This window comes from Macrotis lagotis, chromosome 3, assembly GCF_037893015.1.
Source record: "Macrotis lagotis isolate mMagLag1 chromosome 3, bilby.v1.9.chrom.fasta, whole genome shotgun sequence".
Classification (NCBI taxonomy): domain Eukaryota; kingdom Metazoa; phylum Chordata; class Mammalia; order Peramelemorphia; family Peramelidae; genus Macrotis; species Macrotis lagotis.
The window spans coordinates 168,899,197-168,917,137 of NC_133660.1; the positions used below are offsets into that span (position 1 = coordinate 168,899,197).

At 32.3% G+C, this 17,941-nt stretch overlaps 1 protein-coding gene across 2 annotated transcripts in view; it reads left to right on the top strand.

The window, feature by feature from the left end:
• Positions 1-15,666, top strand: part of GABRA2 (gamma-aminobutyric acid type A receptor subunit alpha2) — a 140,238-nt gene extending 124,572 nt beyond the window's left edge. Inside the window, exons 8-10 of one of the 2 annotated variants that reach the window (XM_074227472.1) lie at positions 8,109-8,311; positions 14,662-14,664; positions 15,298-15,666. In XM_074227472.1, coding sequence (XP_074083573.1) covers positions 8,109-8,311; positions 14,662-14,664; positions 15,298-15,603 — 512 coding nt within the window. In that variant the 3' untranslated portion in view covers positions 15,604-15,666. The remainder of the gene's footprint in view (positions 1-8,108; positions 8,312-14,661; positions 14,665-15,297) is intronic. The other variant, XM_074227471.1, reaches the window with a different exon arrangement.
• Positions 15,667-17,941: the final 2,275 nt, after the last annotated feature.

Below are 17,941 nucleotides of genomic sequence, written 5' to 3' on the forward strand. Positions count from 1 at the left end.
TTTGAAATCACTAATTTAGACTATCACTCTGCAATTTACAGATGAGGAACCTGAAAGGTAGAAAGGGTTAGTGACTTACTTGACCAAGGTCATATAGCAAGAGAGTTATAAAGCTGGTTATTGAACACTCTATCTACAAATACAATGCCTGTGTTCTTTATTTATTAGATTTTTTTCAGCATCATTATCCATCAATAAGTTAAGAGATATTTATTAATTAACTACTATATGCCCTAGGCATTGTGCTAAATGCTTGAAATACAAAAAAAAAGGAAAAGACAACCTCTGCTCTCCAGGAGTTCATTTTATAATTTAAAATATGTTAGTTGAATCTCTTTGTGTTTGCATTCTAAAATAAGATGCCCAAATAATAACAGCAAAAATAAAAACTAAAATCAAAAATATTATTTAGTCACTTTTCTCTTTCCTTCCTTCCTTCCTTCCTTCCTTCCTTCCTTCCTTCCTTCCTTCCTTCCTTCCTTCCTTCCTTCCTTTCTTTCATTTCTTTCTTGTCACTGAACTTCAAATATTTAGCTGATTGTAGTCATGATCATTGTAATTGGTGCTTTGCTCCAAGGAATTTCTTCTCCCATAGATCATGGGAGAAACAATTCAAAGAAAATGAATTCAGGTTAAATCAAGAATTATCAAGTTATTAGGTAAGATTCTCAGGATCTTTTACATCAGAGAATATATAATACTATTTTCAGCCTTATGTTGTACCCGTTCATTTAAATATGATTGTATATGATTTAGTTGCTCAATATTACCCATATTTTCAATTTACTAATCAAAGACAGAGATGCTCCAGAATCAGGAACAGCCATTGCGTTTTGTTTAATGGAATTGGATGGAGTGGGAAAGAGGCTTTCAAGGTCAAAGAAAGTAGAATTTCCTGCATAAAATAGTTATGATTAATAGGGAAATTCTCAATGGCCTTCCCACTACTATTCCCATATGTATTTTCTGTTCTAACTTTTTGCACCCTTTTCTTTGAACCCCATATATGCTGAAAAAGTATGAAGGATCTTTCCTCCATAAGAACCAAAGATGATGTAAGGTCCACCTTGTTGTTTTTTTTTTTTAATTTGTTTTTCCTCTCTCAAATTTCTCTCAGTCATAGGTATTTGGATTATTTTATGTGAAGTACTGACAGCAGCTAGGTGATCCAATGGAAAGAACCCATACCCTGGAAACAAAAAGACCTGAAATAAAATCCAGCTTCAGACACTTACTAAGTGTGTGTATCTCCCTGGGTCAGTCAGTTTAACCAGGTTTTTCTCAGTTTCCTCATCTGTAAAATGAAAATGGCAAAATATTCCAGTGTCTTTGCCATAGGAAAAAAACCCAAAAAAGGTGTCATAAAGTCAGACAACAGGAAAAAAAGACTGAGCAACAAAAACAGTGAACTGACCTTGATCCGAGCACAGAATTTAGCCATTTTTTTGTATTAAATCATTTGGGCATCCTGGAGTAAAATATAGGACCCTTATTAGGGAAAAAATAAAGTTTGAGTCTACAGAACTTGAGGTTTAGGTTTAGAAAGATGTGTAAATGTGTGTGTTACCATTTCATTTATTATTTATTTTTAACATTCTCAGTTTTTTTAAGTTTAAATGATAAATTTCCTTTCTCTTTCCAATGTCTTATCATAACCCCTAAGAAGAAAACAATTATACATATGAAATAATGCAAAATATTTCTATATTAGTCATATTTCAAAAAATAAGAATATAAATAAAGTAAAAAAAGTTCAATTTGCATTCTGAATCTATCATCTCTTTCTCTCTGAATGTGGATATTTCTGAGTCCTTTGGAATTATATTGAATCTTTTTATTCAACAGAGTCCCCTGTATTCTCTGCCTGTCTGTTGTCTGACCCATTACCATTTTTGACTGAGATTTCTCTAAACTGCTGATGCAGTGGTAGTATTTTTTGCCACCTTTACTTACATGGGCTCACCATGGTCTCACACACTTCTCATGCACGCTCTTAGGATGGAAAGTTTCATCTCAAATTTTTATTGCATCTGGCAATTCAGAATTGGATTTGAGGTATTATTTTAATGTTGTTTGGAGAGAGATGTTGCTAAATGAACCATCTTTTCCCTGTCTCTGTAGTAGGATATTTTGTACCCATTGTTCTTATTTTATTATTTTGCCAAAGAATTTTTAAATCTGACTGGCTAGTAATCAACAAGGAGCCTATGGATAGGAGCTCAGGAGCAATAATAGGAGAAAAATAATCCTAGTCCATCAGAATTATGCTTGGTCTTTCTCCAGAGTATAGTACATTGTCACACAGAATTTGTTCTTAATAAACTTTTAGTGATTCATTAAAATGAGATAAAATAAAGGAGATTGCCTTGTAAGTAAAAAGTTGTAGTAAATTGTCATATTTTATTAGTTCTACCTTGCTCTTCTGATACTCTTTCCTTATATATTTAATGTCGGTATGTATATGCATGGGTATACTCATGCTCTCTGAGATTATAAAGTAAATACTTCTCGATTAACTACTGGACTGTAAGTTACTTAAGCATCTTATTTATTTTCATGTTTCCTACAGTATTATAGATTGCCTTGCATAAGGAACATACTCATATTAAGAGAATGAATTGCTGTTTCTAATATATATATATGTATGTATAATACTCTAGGAGAGAAATAAGAAAATGACCTTCTATTGAGAATTTTGCCAAAACTGCTTACCTTGATGAATCTTTAACTATTCACTGCTGCTCATACCTACTTAAGACTAATCTCTGTCTTCCAATGTTTTTATTGCAATGAATCTTTTCAATGCAATTATTCTTGTGATTTTCAGTTGTTCATTTGTCCATTTGTGTTTGTGTCCATATTTTGCCACCTTCCTCCAACAATAAGATTTTTTAAAAAACCTCTGAGTTTGGTCTATGTTTTCAATTTACAAAATATCTTCCTTGAACATGGAAAGTACTTAATAATGCCAAACCAAGATGAAAGAGTAAAGGTAGGGACTTACTTGCCTGAGCTCTCCTCAAAACTCTTCCCCCAAAAAACTTTAAATAATTCCTCAGATAGCAGAAGAACCCTAATAGAATAGGGCAAAGCACTTTTCCGGTCCATTGCAATTTAGAAGGCTGGTAGATCATGACTTTGTAGCGGGTTACAGTGGTGTGCAATCCAGCCCAGATGATATTGGAGTAAAGCAGTAATAGGTCTTAGCGGTGATTGAATCAGTGATGGAGTTTTAGTTTCTGTACTTCTCATCTCAAAGACAGTGGAAAGGGAGGGAGGGAACTGGTGATAAAGAGATTACAGGTATCGCTTTGCTGGCACAAGGGGCAAGATTCTATTTCATTGCCCTTATTGGATCTGTGGTAAAATTGTGGGTCACAATTCCAAAATTAGGAGGAGTACTAGAACATCAGAGATTGTAGTCATAGGGGAGCTGGGACCCTAGTCACAGTTCAAGGGTAGAGAAGAACACATGTGGTTGCTCATAGCCCAAAAGACAGAAAAGGAGAGTGATAAATATATTTCTCCTTAGATTGTACCACCTTTGAAGAACCAAAACTGATATGTTCCTAGAATTTTCCCTGAAAACCACCACATAAAATATTTTAAAGTTTGAGACAGTGTCCCCTCCACTCCAGAAGAAAAGCCCAACTTCAGTATAAAGGCTAGAAAAATAGACTGGAAAAGTGAGCAAAGTGCAGTCAAAAATTCTGGCTCTAGAAGTCTCTCATGGTGACAGAGAAAATCAAAATAAAAAACATAGAAGACAATAAATTAAGAATAGTTGCAACAAAGACTCACAGAAAAATTATGCATTGCACATTGAGTCATGGTAGAGTTTAAAAAGAATACTAATATCAAATAAAAGAGATGAAGAAAAACTGAGAAGATAAATGCAAGTGGGGCACGAAAATCATGGAAAAAGAGTCAAGAGCTTACTAGGGCACAAAAATACTGAAGGAAAAAGACACCTTAAAACCATAATCAGTTAAATGGCAAAAAAGTGGTGCAAAAATCTAATGTAGAAAAGAATGTCTTGCAAAGCAGAATTGAAAAAAAATGGCAAAAGATGGTACAAAAATCCACTGAAATTAAGAATTTCTAATAAATTGGAATTGATCAAATGGAAAAGTAGGGACAAATAACCTTTGAAGAATATTATTTTCAAAATCAGAATTGTGCAAATGGAAAATAATGACTTTATGAGACATACAGAAATGATAGAAATTTAAAAGAATATGTTCAATATGTCTTCAGAAAGACAACTGGAAAATAGTTTGAGGAGATGTAATTTAAGAATTAACTTCAAAAGTGAGCCTAGCTATCCTATCACTTATCAAAATAATTATCAAGGAAAATATCCCAGATATTCTAGAACCAGAGAGTAAAATAAAAATTGGAAGAATTTACTGGTTATGTCCTGAAATAGATACTAAAATTAAAACTTCCAGGAATATCATATCCAAATACCAGAGCTTAAAAGTAGAGGAGAAAACATTGCAAGTAGCTAAAAAGAAGCAAATTAAGTATATAAAATAAATTACTGCAGTGAGGATAACACAAAATTTAGCTATGTCAACATTAAAATAATCAGGGTACTTGGGGTATGATATTCTAGAAAGCAAAAGATCAAGAATTACAACCAAGAATTTCCTATACAGTAAACCTTAGTTTAATACTTGTGTAGGAAGAATGGTTATCCAATGAAATTGAAGACTTTTGAGCATTTCTGATAAAAAATGTTGAAAAGAAAATTTGACTTTCAACTAAAACATTAAAAAGATCATAACAATGTAATCATGAAAGAGAGATCATAAGGCATTTAATTACTTTAAACTGATTACATTCCTATATGGGAAAATGATACTTGTAACTCCTAAAAACTTTCTCATTATTAAGGCAATCAGAAGGAGAATATAAGGACAGGACATAATATGAGTTAAATATGGTGAAATTATTATTTTATAAACTAAAGTTAAAGGTCAGAAAACTGAATGCCCTGAGATAAAGAGAGAGGGAGAGGTAAAATGGGCTACATTTTTTTTCTTAGATAAAAGAGGTATGAAAGAAAGAACTTATACAATGTAATAAAATGGGGGAGGTGGAGAAGAGTTCATGATTTTTATTATTAATTGAATTGGCTCAAAGAGATTGACATTGGCATTGAGTAAATTGAGTAAAAAGGAAAGTAGGAGGGGAAGGGGATAGGAGAAGGAAGGGAGAGCTGATAGAAAGAAAAGATAATTGGGAGAGGTAAATGTCAGAAGCCAAACTCTTGAGCATGGACAGAGTAAAAGGAAAGTGAGAGAATAAAATACAGGAAATAGGATGGAGAGAAATACAAAATAATCATAGTAAAAAATTATAATAAAATCTGAAAGGAAATTTGCAGCAAGTTTATTTTTTTCAAATAAAGAACTCATTTCTCAAATACATAGAAAATAGATTCAAATTTATCAGTTCAATTGATAAATGGCCAGATGATGTCAACAATCAGTTTGAGGTTGAAGTAGTCAAAACTATCTATAGTTGTGATAAATGCTCTGTCACTATTGATTAGAGAACTGCAAATTAAAGTAGCTGAGCTACCAGCCTATACCAATCAGAATGGCTAGTATGTTAGAATAGGATAGGGAATGTTGGAGGGGATATGGGAAAATAAAGACAATAACGTACTTTTGGTGGTGTGGTTAACTGATCCAACCCTCCTATAGAACACTTTGTAAATAAGTTCAAAGAGCTATAAAACCCTGAATTCCTTTTGACCAAGTATTACTATTACTAGGTCTTTCCCAAAGATATTAATAAAAGGAAAAGGAGATGAGGATATATATATATATATATACATATATATATATATGTATATATATGTATATATATATATATATATATGTATATATATGTATATATATACATACATACATATATGTGTATGTATGTGTGCATGTGAGTGTACATACACAAATATTTACAACAGCCCTTTTAGTGAAAGCAAAGATTTGAAAATTGAAGGAATGCCCATCAATTGGTTAATTGTTATGTGCTGGCTGGCTAATTTATACTTTACTCATAACCTATTACTTGACTCAGTCCAGCAATAGTCAAGTTCTTAGGAAAACTTTGAAGAGTCCAGAGACAAAGATGGCAAATTCTCCTTTCATTTAGTGGAATGCAAGAGTTTAAATACCTTTTAATTCCAATTCACATGACATTCTTTAAGTAACCAATCAAACGCTTTTGTGCTTCTGGACAGCAGGTGATAAAAATTTACTTTCTCAGGCTAGTTCTCTCACACAAAGTTGCTATCCCTGGCTTAGTGTTTACACACAATGCTCCAGGAAGTGCCAAAACATAAAGAACAGATGAGAAGATCCAGAGAGCCTACCCAGGTGAGTAGGCCAGGGTGTACGTGGGCAAGAGGACCTTTAAGTCATTCCCAACCATGCAATGACCTTCCTGTGACCCTCAATAGTCTCTTACAGGTAATGGCCAAACACGTTGTGGTATTTGATTATGAAGAAATACTATTGTGCTATAAGAAATAATGAGCAAGAGGCTCTAAGAAAAACCTGTGATCACTTACATAAACTGATGCAAAGTGAAATGAGCTGAACCAGAAAAATATTGTATGCAATACTGTAGCATTCAACTGGGAATGGCTTAAGTTTTCCCCGAAACACAATGAAGCAAGACAATTCTGAAAGACACAATGATAAAAAAAATGTTATTCATCTCCAGACAAAGAAGTGATAGAGTCTGAATATAGTTCAAAGCACATTTTTTCCTTTATTTTATTTTTCTTGGATAATTTTTAATTCTGTTATTTTTTTCCACAACTTGACAAGAATGGAAATATATTTTACATGACTACACGTATGCAGTCTATTTGAAATTGCTTCCTAGGGCAGCTAGGTTGCACAGTGGATAGAGCACTGGCCCTGGCCCTGGAGTCAGGAGTACCTGAGTTCAAATGTGACCTCAGACACTTAATAATTACCTAGCTGTGGGACCTTGGGCAAGCCACTTAACCCCATTGCCTTGCAAAAAATCTAAAAAAAAAATACTTACTTTCTCAATGGTGGGGAAGGAAGAAGGGAGATATTTTGGAAGTCAGTTTTTCAATGAATGTTAAAATATTTATGACATATAATTGGGAAAACAAAAATAATTTATAAATTTAAAAATTGCTTAATAAATGTTAATTTTAAAATTGAATATAGTATATGTAATAAGCAAGAGCTTTGGTTTCATTTTGCCTTTGCTAAATGAACATCTTGATCATGAAGCTAACCTTCTGTCTCTACCAGGCTTTGGAAAACAACAGAGGAAAAGAAAAATTTTAGTTACAATATTTATACTTCTCAACTTACATGTAGAGCAATTTCCCCACTTTTTTCTATATTACCTTATCTATAAAACCAATATACAAAAACAAAATCAAAACTCTGTCCCTTCATAAAATCCGCATTCTTTTAAAAATGAATAAATTTATGTAATTATGTTTTATTCAAATCTGGTGTTTTCATTGTTTTAAAATATTTATTGAGTCTTTTTACTTTTATTTCTATACATTTTAATTTTTTACATGAATTCTCTTTATTCTGTTACTTCTATATAGACTTGCAAAATGCTAAGCATCCCAGAATTCTTCTTCTATGCTTCCTAGTCATGTCATGTACTCAAATATACTTAATAGCATTTGTATAGTGGTGAATAGTGTGGAGACTTGACTTTTATCATTTCCTTGCATTATTAGAATCTTTGATTATTAAATATGTAGAAAGTATCTCAGAACATTTTTCATTTAAATATCAGGAGATTAACTGACTTGGTTTACAGGGAGGAAAATCAATTCCATTCTCACATGGTAGGTTAAGTTTATAATATGAAGAAAGAAAGAAAAGTGACAGATTTATATTAGGTGTATGTTGCATTCCATTTCCATTCATTTTTTTCTGTCTTTATGTTTCCAAATGTTAGCACTTCAGTGTTAAACATCAATGTATTTTATAAATACAATAAATAAATAACAAAAACGATTTCATAGGATCAAATTTCTAAAGACATTTGATGCTAATACTGGGATTTTCTTCCATTTTTCTCCTTAGGAGTTACAACTGTTCTGACAATGACAACCCTGAGCATAAGTGCTCGGAACTCCCTTCCCAAAGTTGCTTATGCAACAGCTATGGACTGGTTCATTGCTGTTTGCTATGCATTTGTCTTCTCTGCCTTGATCGAATTTGCCACAGTCAATTATTTCACAAAAAGAGGTTGGGCCTGGGATGGAAAGAGTGTAGTCAATGACAAGGTAAGTCACAGCTACCTTTACAATAGCAGTTTTTCACATCAAGCCCAAATGAAAACATTTATAAAGTATGGTTTGTTATAGCTATAAATTTAGAAGAGACAGGGTTGAATAGTAGATGAAGGACAAGCTTTAAAGTCAAAAACATCTGAGTACAGTTCTTCCCCTGACAAACTGGCTGTGGGCACCAAAGAACAAGGCATTGGTACATCTCAGTTCCAAACACAATCTTCTAAAATGATGCCACAAAGTAGTTGCTGATTTTCTTAAGAGTGCAAATTTCTATACAAGAGTACTATTTAACCAATTTACTAATCAATTCAACTATTTAAATCACAGATATGTTGAAATATGGAATTATACACACATATACATATAAATATATATAAATATATATATATATAAATATATATATATATATATATATATATATATATATATATATGGAGAGAGAGAGAGAGAGAGAGAGAGAGAGAGAGAGAGAGAGAGAGAGACGCACACACAGAGATAGACAGAGAGAGAAAGAACCCTTACAATGAGTACATTTTTCTTTGTGAGGATGCTGGGAAGTAAATTTAAGTAAAGTATAAAAAGAACTCAAAGTACAAATTTTCAATGACCAATGACAGGGATTCATTTTTCCTCATTAAACATTATTTGCTTTAATATTGCCATCTTTTTTGGAAAGATTTTATTTATTTTGAGTTTTTCAATTTTCCCCCTAATCTTGCTTCCCTCCCCCCCACCCCCACAGAAGGCAGTCTGTTAGTCTTTGCATTGTCTCATTATGTTCCTAATCTTCTCAAGGAATTGGAGCCATTCCTAATGTAAATTGATTTTTTTTCATTTTTTTTCATAATGTAGTTAAAAAGTAGCACAATTTCATTGCTTCTAATAGCCACTCAGTAAAAATTGGTGCTATATGAAAAAATATGCTATATGAAAAGAAGATCTAGAACAGATTGAGACTTGAGACAAACAGAGACAAAGAGAGACAGAGAGAAAGAGAGAGTGAGCGAACCATTACAATGAAAGCTTTTTGGCTTAATTTAGAGTCTGGAACCTTCAGGACAAATAAGGAGAAATAGGAAGTTATGTTATATTGGGATCATTGTCAAAGATATAAAAATATTTAATCTAATATTAAATTCTGTTGGCAACCCTTGACAAGTTTCTTTTTTTGAGGGGGGTAGGATGGGGGGCAATGAGACCCAGAAGACCAAAAAGGTTGGACACATCTGCTCTAAAATGTAATTTATATGGTAAATCAATATTAAAATCTAGATTGAGTGATATTTTTAACCTCAATGGAAGAAATTAAAGGCAGTCAGTAACAAGAAAAATGTGACACTCCTTACTTGGTACCAAATTTAGGTCAGGTTCTCATCAGCCCTTCAAGTTCACTGTGACTATGTTTGAATTTGAATTGTTTCACACAACAGGGTTGTTCCCTGTTAGAAGGGTTGGGTACTTTCCCAAGCACATTTGGCTGATTTACCTTCTCTTATATCACAGGCTAGGAATCACCAGTTAGGTGAGCTGTAACTTATAACTTTCTAGCACAGAAGTTCCCATGTACAGGACAAGGAATAAAAGATATTCAAAAAGGGGGAAGTGGGATTAGGATGCCAGGCAGAAAGGTTAATGTATAGTGAAAAGAAAGCCTCTCATGAGAAAGAATAAGTTCACAATATCTGAGCAATTTTAGATTAGTATAAGCAATAAATACCAGTCTTGAAAAGTTATCTAAATCGAGTGAGACTTGAAAATTGTGTTATAGAGCTAAAATTATTATCATTTTCTATAATTCTGCTACAAGATATGGGTATCAAGTAAACAGTTGAGATAGTATAATCAATTTTCTTCACTTATTTTAGTCAGTCCTTTCAACATTTCCATTGTATTTTATTTACTGTTATCATTTTCCAATATCTGAATGTTTTAGTCAAGATATTGATTCCACCTTAGGTACCTTGATAGGTATGTCTTCTTCCAGACTTGATATTTGCATTTAGAAGGAAACTGTCATTTTATGTCAGGTGTAATCAGTCACATGTATATATGACATGCCCTTGTGATCATTAGTGTTTTTACAGTAATACTCCTAGCTAAAATTTCTATAAAACTTTCTCATGTATGAAGCATTTTCTTAATAATGCTATGAGTTAGAGAGTTTGAGTATTATGGTCATCATTTTGCAGATATGGAAACTGAGATAGAGAGATATTCAGGGATTTACTCATGGTTATGTATTCCCTGAAGTGGCAGAGTCAATATTGAAAACCAGATTACCTAATTCCAAATCTAGTATTGCATCCAATATGTACAGAATAAATTTATTATGTCTTGCTTGATTTTTCCACACAATAATCTATTGTTCTTTAATTTTCTTGATTTAGAGTACCAAAAATGTCCTTTTACAATACGTAGACTGAAAAGGCTTAAGGATCTGTGGTCTAAGGAATTAACCTCTTGATTGTTCATCCTAAGAGTGATTACTTAATAGGGATGGATCTTAGATTTAAGAATCTCTGCCTGCTATGTTATACGCTGCCAAAGCAACTCCTAAGGAATCATTAAAGACGTATCATAACTGCTTGGGAAAACAAGTGGTAATTTTTCATTTGCTTCAATTTGCATTATCAAATTTAATGAAAATTCTTTCTGGATTTTAATTTAGCAGATTGATATCAGAAATGAATTTTTGTGGTATCTTTTTGGAGAAAAACAGAAATGAGAGTGGGGAGAGAAAGGGAAAGAAAACTAGAGACAGAGAGGGTAAATAGAGAAAATCAGAAAGACACACAGAAATATAGAAAGAGACAGAGACAGAGAGACCTACAGAGAGAGAGAGAGAGAGAGAGAGAGAGAGAGAGAGAGAGAGAGAGAGAGAGAGAGAGAGACAGAGAGGAGAGAGAGAGAGATAGAGAGAGAGAGAGAGAGAGAGAGAGAGAGAGAGAGAGAGGAGACAGAGAGGAGGAGAGAGAGAGAGAGAGAGAGAGAGAGAGAGAGAGAGAGAGAGAGAGCAAGCTTCAATATAGGTTTAGTCTAGAGTGATTTGTCCTTCCCCTGAAGTCAATTGACTACTTCTATGAGCCAACATAGACAGGTTCCAGCTTCTATGATTCTTCTATTCCTCTTTCAAGTTAATTAAAGATTCATTTCCCATTAGTTCCCTTTACTAATAGGCACCAATTTTAAAGAGAGTGCTCCATATACAGTATAATGGTAACCTGAGTTGTATATTTAAGGTGAAACATGGAAAGTATTAAAGAAAAAATTACATAAACCTAGAAATTTATTTTTCGTTTCTATTCTATTCTATTCTTATTCCATTTTATATTCTAAAGAAAATCACACAATTCAGCCTTTGAAATCCAAGGTTTTCAGTTAAAAGACTTCTCACTTATTTGATGTTGCATTAAGTTTGGCTTTCCATTGGAATATATATTCTAGTGCAATACTGAAATGTTTGTGACAGAAAAAGTAAACAGGACCCTCATCTCCTTTATTTTAGCAAATTTAGTTAGGAACAGGTTAGGTATTCCTTTTTTTTATAGACTTGAAGATCAAAAGTTTTTTGATTCAATCAATATCCAGCTCGTAATCCTTATGATCATTATGGAAATACCACTACTTATTTTCAATCCTTTGTGAATAACTCTTTGATATATCCAAATGTTTTTCAATGACTTTTAAGGCACTGATTTACCTAGAATCTTTTTCAGAGCATTTGATCCTGTTGATTATCCTCTCCTTAAAACTCTTTTTTTCCCCCCTGAGCCATTTTGGTTTTCTAATTTTACACTATACCATCCCTAATTGCTTTTTAGGATCTTCTTCTCTTTAAGAAAAATATTTCTCAGTGTTCTTTTATGCTTCCCTTTTTAATCTCCAGTAACACTGTAATATATTTAAAACTAAATGACAGTTATAAACTTTATCTTCAGATCATATATTTCTTGTATCTTTTTTTAGACAACGTATTTCTTTGGGAATCCTGGATTTTGATCATCCTTTACCTGAATGTACCACAGCTATTTTAAATTCAGCATATTCCAAAATAAATTATCATTTTTCACTCAAAGCTTCAATCTCTTCCATTTCCAGGTTTTCACCTTTATCCAAGCTTGCAATTGTTAATTCGTATTTTTATTCTGGGCATTCAATGAAAAAATGTCATAGCTTAAGCTAGTGTTTGATTTAGAAAGTTCCTAAAAGGTCATCTATTCCAACTTTCATTTTACAAGTTAAGGATTGAAGTCCATTTGATACAGTGATTTGCTATAGGTATTAAGTGGCATACCTACCATTTGAAATTAACCCCTCTGACTTCCAACCAGTAAGGCACATGCTATTACCATTGTTCCTACCCTAATCAACATCTTTATCAACACCTTCTTGGAATATTAGATGATTATGAAACTTTAAACTCACAAAATGTATGATGTTAATGTGAATGCATTATGTCCTCACTTTACATTTGGAGAAATGGAGGTGTAGAAAGATTGTGCCTTACCCATGATTACAATTCTAGAGAGCATCTGGGAAATGGTTCAAACCCACATATCTTGACTGTAAGTCTGGGATTCAATCTACTCCATCCCTCTGGTCAGTTTTTGAAGTTATTCCTCCAAATAATTTTAATACACCTAGGAAGCAGAGTGAATAAGGTACCAATCCTGGAGTCGAGAAGATATGAAATTACATCCATTCTTAGCTACTCCCTACCTGTGTGATCCTACACAATTCATTTAGCCTCTGTTCACCTCAGTTTCTTATCTGTCAAGTGAGGATAATAATAGCATCTACATCAGGATTGTTTTAAGAGTCAAATGAAATAATAATTGTAAAGTGTTTAGCTACAGTGTGTGACACATTTTAAGGCTATATAAAAGTTAACCATTGTTAGATTAATCTTTTTTTTAAGGTTCAGTGTCAAATTGTTAGTATAGAAAGAAATTATTTGCCTTTAATTTTCTTTCATTTTTCTTTAGAATAATCTTTTTTTTAATATATACAACTGATTATTTTACTCTGGTCCTCAAAATTCTTAAACATTTTGCAATTGTTGGATAACAGCACAAATTCCTTAAAGGAGCTTGAAATCAACCCACTCTTGCAGCTTGAAGACTCCCTGACTATTAGTCAATATGTTACAATATTTTCTATATGTGGAGTCTTCTCTAGACATATTTGAACTTGAGTGATAGTTAACCTCTCTTGACTTTACTGTACTAATCTGCAAAATTATATTTATAACATAATATCTTTATTGACCCTTCTAGTGTTTTGTCTCATATGATTTTAGAGTAGAAATTGTTAGAGATAAGCTCATAAAATACACTTTTTATATCAGAGAATCCTGGATTCAATCAGTCAATAATTATTTTATTAAGTTAATCAATTTTGATGCTGAAATAAAAAGCTACAAAGATAATAGTGATTTCAACATAGAAAAAAGAATGATATAGACTTCATATGTCAAAATGAATCTTCATTCCATGAAGCTTGTTTTTTTTACAATATAAAGTTCAACTCTAGCTTGCAAAGATGTATTCTTGCCTGTCTCTTCCTCTTTCTGAATTTCTCTCTGTTCTCTTCTTTATAATAAAAATGGATTTACTTACTGTTTTTTATTTCTCTTTTTGGAGTTCAAGTGGGGAGACATCACTTTTGATACATTCCTTTAGCATTGTCAGACACATGTTCAGACATTAATTCATTTTTTAAATTAAGTAGTTTGATTTTGAGTATCATTAAGTATGATGGTTGTCATAAATTTATTTCATCGCATATTAATAGCTGATATTTTATATATTAAAATATACATATTGACATAGCTATTTTATTTTTAGGAGCAGCCATGAAGTATAGGTTTGAGAAATGACTGTAATACACACAAATCATACAACAACATTCTTTTGGGCAAAAAAATTTTCAGATTAGTATGAATATAGGCATTTATATGCTATCATTTTAATTTGGGGGTTCTAATTTATTTCCTTCAGTTTTTTGTTGCTATTAATCAAATTAATTTGTGAAGGATGTTCCTTTTGAGGTTAAATATATAGATAGATATAGATAAGATATATCACAACCAATTTGTCCATTCCTATCCAAGGAATTAATTTCCATCCCATTCCATAAATTAACTATAACAAATATATGCAACATGTTGGATGTTATCTTAGATTTCCTCTGACATCATGGGACAATAGTGAAACTCAAAAGCTCAGAAATGTCTTGCTCTCACCATATGATGAGCCCATGTTAATTTCCTAATGATATTATCTTCATAACATCTTTTACTTATTTTTTCTTTATACTTTCTCATTACTTAAATACTGTAGCCTGTTTATAGATTATTATTTTATATATTTCCTTCAAAAGAAGATTCATTCCATCACATATAAACTCATTGTGTATTGTTTAATTTTTTTCTTACCTTGCTTTCCATATCTCTACTGTATTTTGATAATCAAAAAGAAAAGGTTACTTGAAATTGGTTGATTCTTAAACATTCAGATATGATAATGATCTAAATTAAATGGAGATTTCTAGTTTTAATTCCATATTTCTAGGAGACATTCCCCATATTCTTTAATCTCTGGTTGCCACATAGTTATATTTTATCATATGGTGAAGCACTGAGCAATTTATTATAAGTACATGACCATTTTCTTAGAACAAAACCTCTTTAGTACCACAATAATAATTACTGCTATATCTGTAAGGATTCACTATTAATGGTAGCTTCATGACTCCCAAATCCTTCTTAATTGAAATTAGCTTCCCCAATTTTAGTGCTATTTCCCTTTTTAAAAAATCCATCAAAATAGTTATATATTAGAAAATATAATTGCCTGGACAATGATTCTAGTGAGGTGGACCATTTAATGAGCTCCCAGGACTCATTAACCAAGCTTCCTATAAAAGTAGTTGTCAAGTTCTACCTGCACTATATTAATTTCTGTGTCTTTTAATAGAAAAAAGAGAAGGCATCTGTCATGAAGAAGAACAATGCTTATGCTGTGGCCGTAGCCAATTATGCTCCAAATATTACCAAGGACCCAGTTCTTTCCACTATCTCCAAGAGTGCCACCACAGCAGAAGCCAACAAGAAACCAGAGGGAAAGCCAGCAGAAGCGAAGAAAACATTCAACAGTGTTAGCAAGATTGACAGAATGTCTAGAATAGTTTTCCCAGTCTTATTTGGTACATTTAATTTAGTGTACTGGGCAACATATCTAAATAGGGAGCCTGTGCTTTTAGGATTTGCTCCATCAACCTAGATGCAAAGCTTCCATTTGCTTTGGATGCTGCAAAATGAAAATTTGCTGGTTTGTTTTGCTATGTACAGCCTGACTAATAACTGCTAATTTGTGAACCAATATGTACAGAATGTATATAGAAATCTATCTTATCAGTAAGTCTCCAAAGGAGGCCCACATTTGCTAATTCATGGGATCTGTAAGCAGATAACACCCATGCCAACTGAGCCATTGCTTTTACAAAGGTGTACCAAGGGAAGTTGGTTTGAAGTCAATTTCAGGTATGCTGAATATGACCTCTATTTACTGTCGAAATGATAAGGAGTCATATACAACACTTCTGGAACACTTTGGTTTTAGTTAGATGTTAGGATTTTTCTCTACTCATATCTAATTTTACAATAATGGATGAAGTTATCACTAAAAAGATGAGGTTTTTTTATAGCAGGATTTATTCTCTGCAAACATAACACTCTCCCTGAATGCTCAGAACCCCTGCTAATGTTGTTGAGCGTTTGGTACACCTAAGAAGAATTCTAGGAAGTAAGATTCAGCCTCTAATTACTCTGTACAGTTTGTTTATCCATGTACATATTACATGAACTCAAAATGTAGAAGATCCACAACCTGACAGGATGTTAAATACGCTTAGAATTGAATATTTGCTGAAATGTCATAGTCTTTATTTTCTTACCTTTAGACCTCATTGGAAAATTGTCAATGAAGCAGTTCATGAAACCCTGAAAGTTATTTTTTTCTCAGCCACAGATAATTGAAAGTCTTAATGTCTCCATTTCACAGAAGAAAGTGTATTACTTTTTCAAGTGTGTATTGTTTTGAGATTGATTAGTCAAATTACCTTGGTTTGGAGACAGGAAAAATTCATTTTAATCTCTAAAGGCTATTGAGCAAAGCTGACATTCCCACTCCTCAGAAATTGGTCAGAGCTTTTGTCCTGGAGAATATATATGAAAACTGTAAGAAACTCTTTGCTCCTGTTTACTAATACAGAAAATCCTGCCTTAAGGCTTTTCTCTTCAACATTTAGGGAAGCCACTAATTATAAAGGAAGAGGCAGTTAAAGCGGCATTTTTCTCATCCTACAAACAGCTCTCTCAGATAAGATTTAATGTAAATCTGCTTTTGTAAATTGCAACTTTACATTTTGCTGACATAACTTTACAATGGCTTTGTATAACAGAAAAGGTTTTGGTAAGAGTTGAACATTTTTTACTTACACTTTAAAGTATTAATGGAAATTATTGACTATTTCACACACACACACACACACACACACACACACACAAAGAACTCACACACAAGTAGTAAGATTAGAAGCTGTTTTCAATTTTATAACAATGTTGAATAAGAATGATAAATTTATGTTTTATTTTCCATTGAATTTTGAAAATATCATTTACACCTTTAAACAGCTTTTAAAAAAATGTAATGATTGTGTATGACCCCATCCTCCAGACTTCTGGACAATCTAAAAGCCCTTTTGATTCACAGATATATTAGCAGTTATTAGTTGACAATTACTAAGAGATCACCTTCATGATGATGTCTTTGTAGAAACATATATAATAGTATAGTGTCATTTATTGCAGTTTTGTATAGTATTTGAGTCTAGTTCCTAAAATAGATATGTTCAAAAATCAATAAAAGGAAAATCTTCTGATGTGGAAAAAGCAAAAAGAACCAAATAATGTTGCTTTCATTTGACTTTTTTTGTTTCCTCTATTATTTTCTTCAACAAACATGTGATTCTCTTCTCTATTCTGTATGATCATTTTGAAATCAAGGTCATAAGTTCATTTAAATAATATAATTGATATTATAATTTAACTTAACAAGGCTTATCAAGCAATAGTCTTCCAGGCCACAATATCATTCATAAGACATTAAAGAAACCAAAGGGTGATACAAGAGCCCAGTATCAGCTTCCCTAATATCCTTCTAATGATGCCTTCTTTATTATAAAAGTAGTTTAAAACATGTATTTTATTCAAACATTTAACTAAAAAAGACATTATTGCCATACATATATTTGTATACATTGTAGATCTTCCATGTAATTCAGATGTTTTCAATGAGCTGATAAAGGATGTAAGGTATGAAGGCAAAAAATAAAATGGCTGTTTTTTTCATGGTATTTATTATATATTTAAAGATGTTTTTATTTGTAAATTAAAAGATACGTCCTTAATGTCAATCTACCCAGGTATAAATTATAAATTTATAAATATGTACATATGTATAAAAACTTGTAAATAATTGATTCTTCAAATCAACCAACAACATGTATAATCTCTGCTTTTGGAAAAGGGCTGTCCCTGCATGGTCAATTGCTGGCATC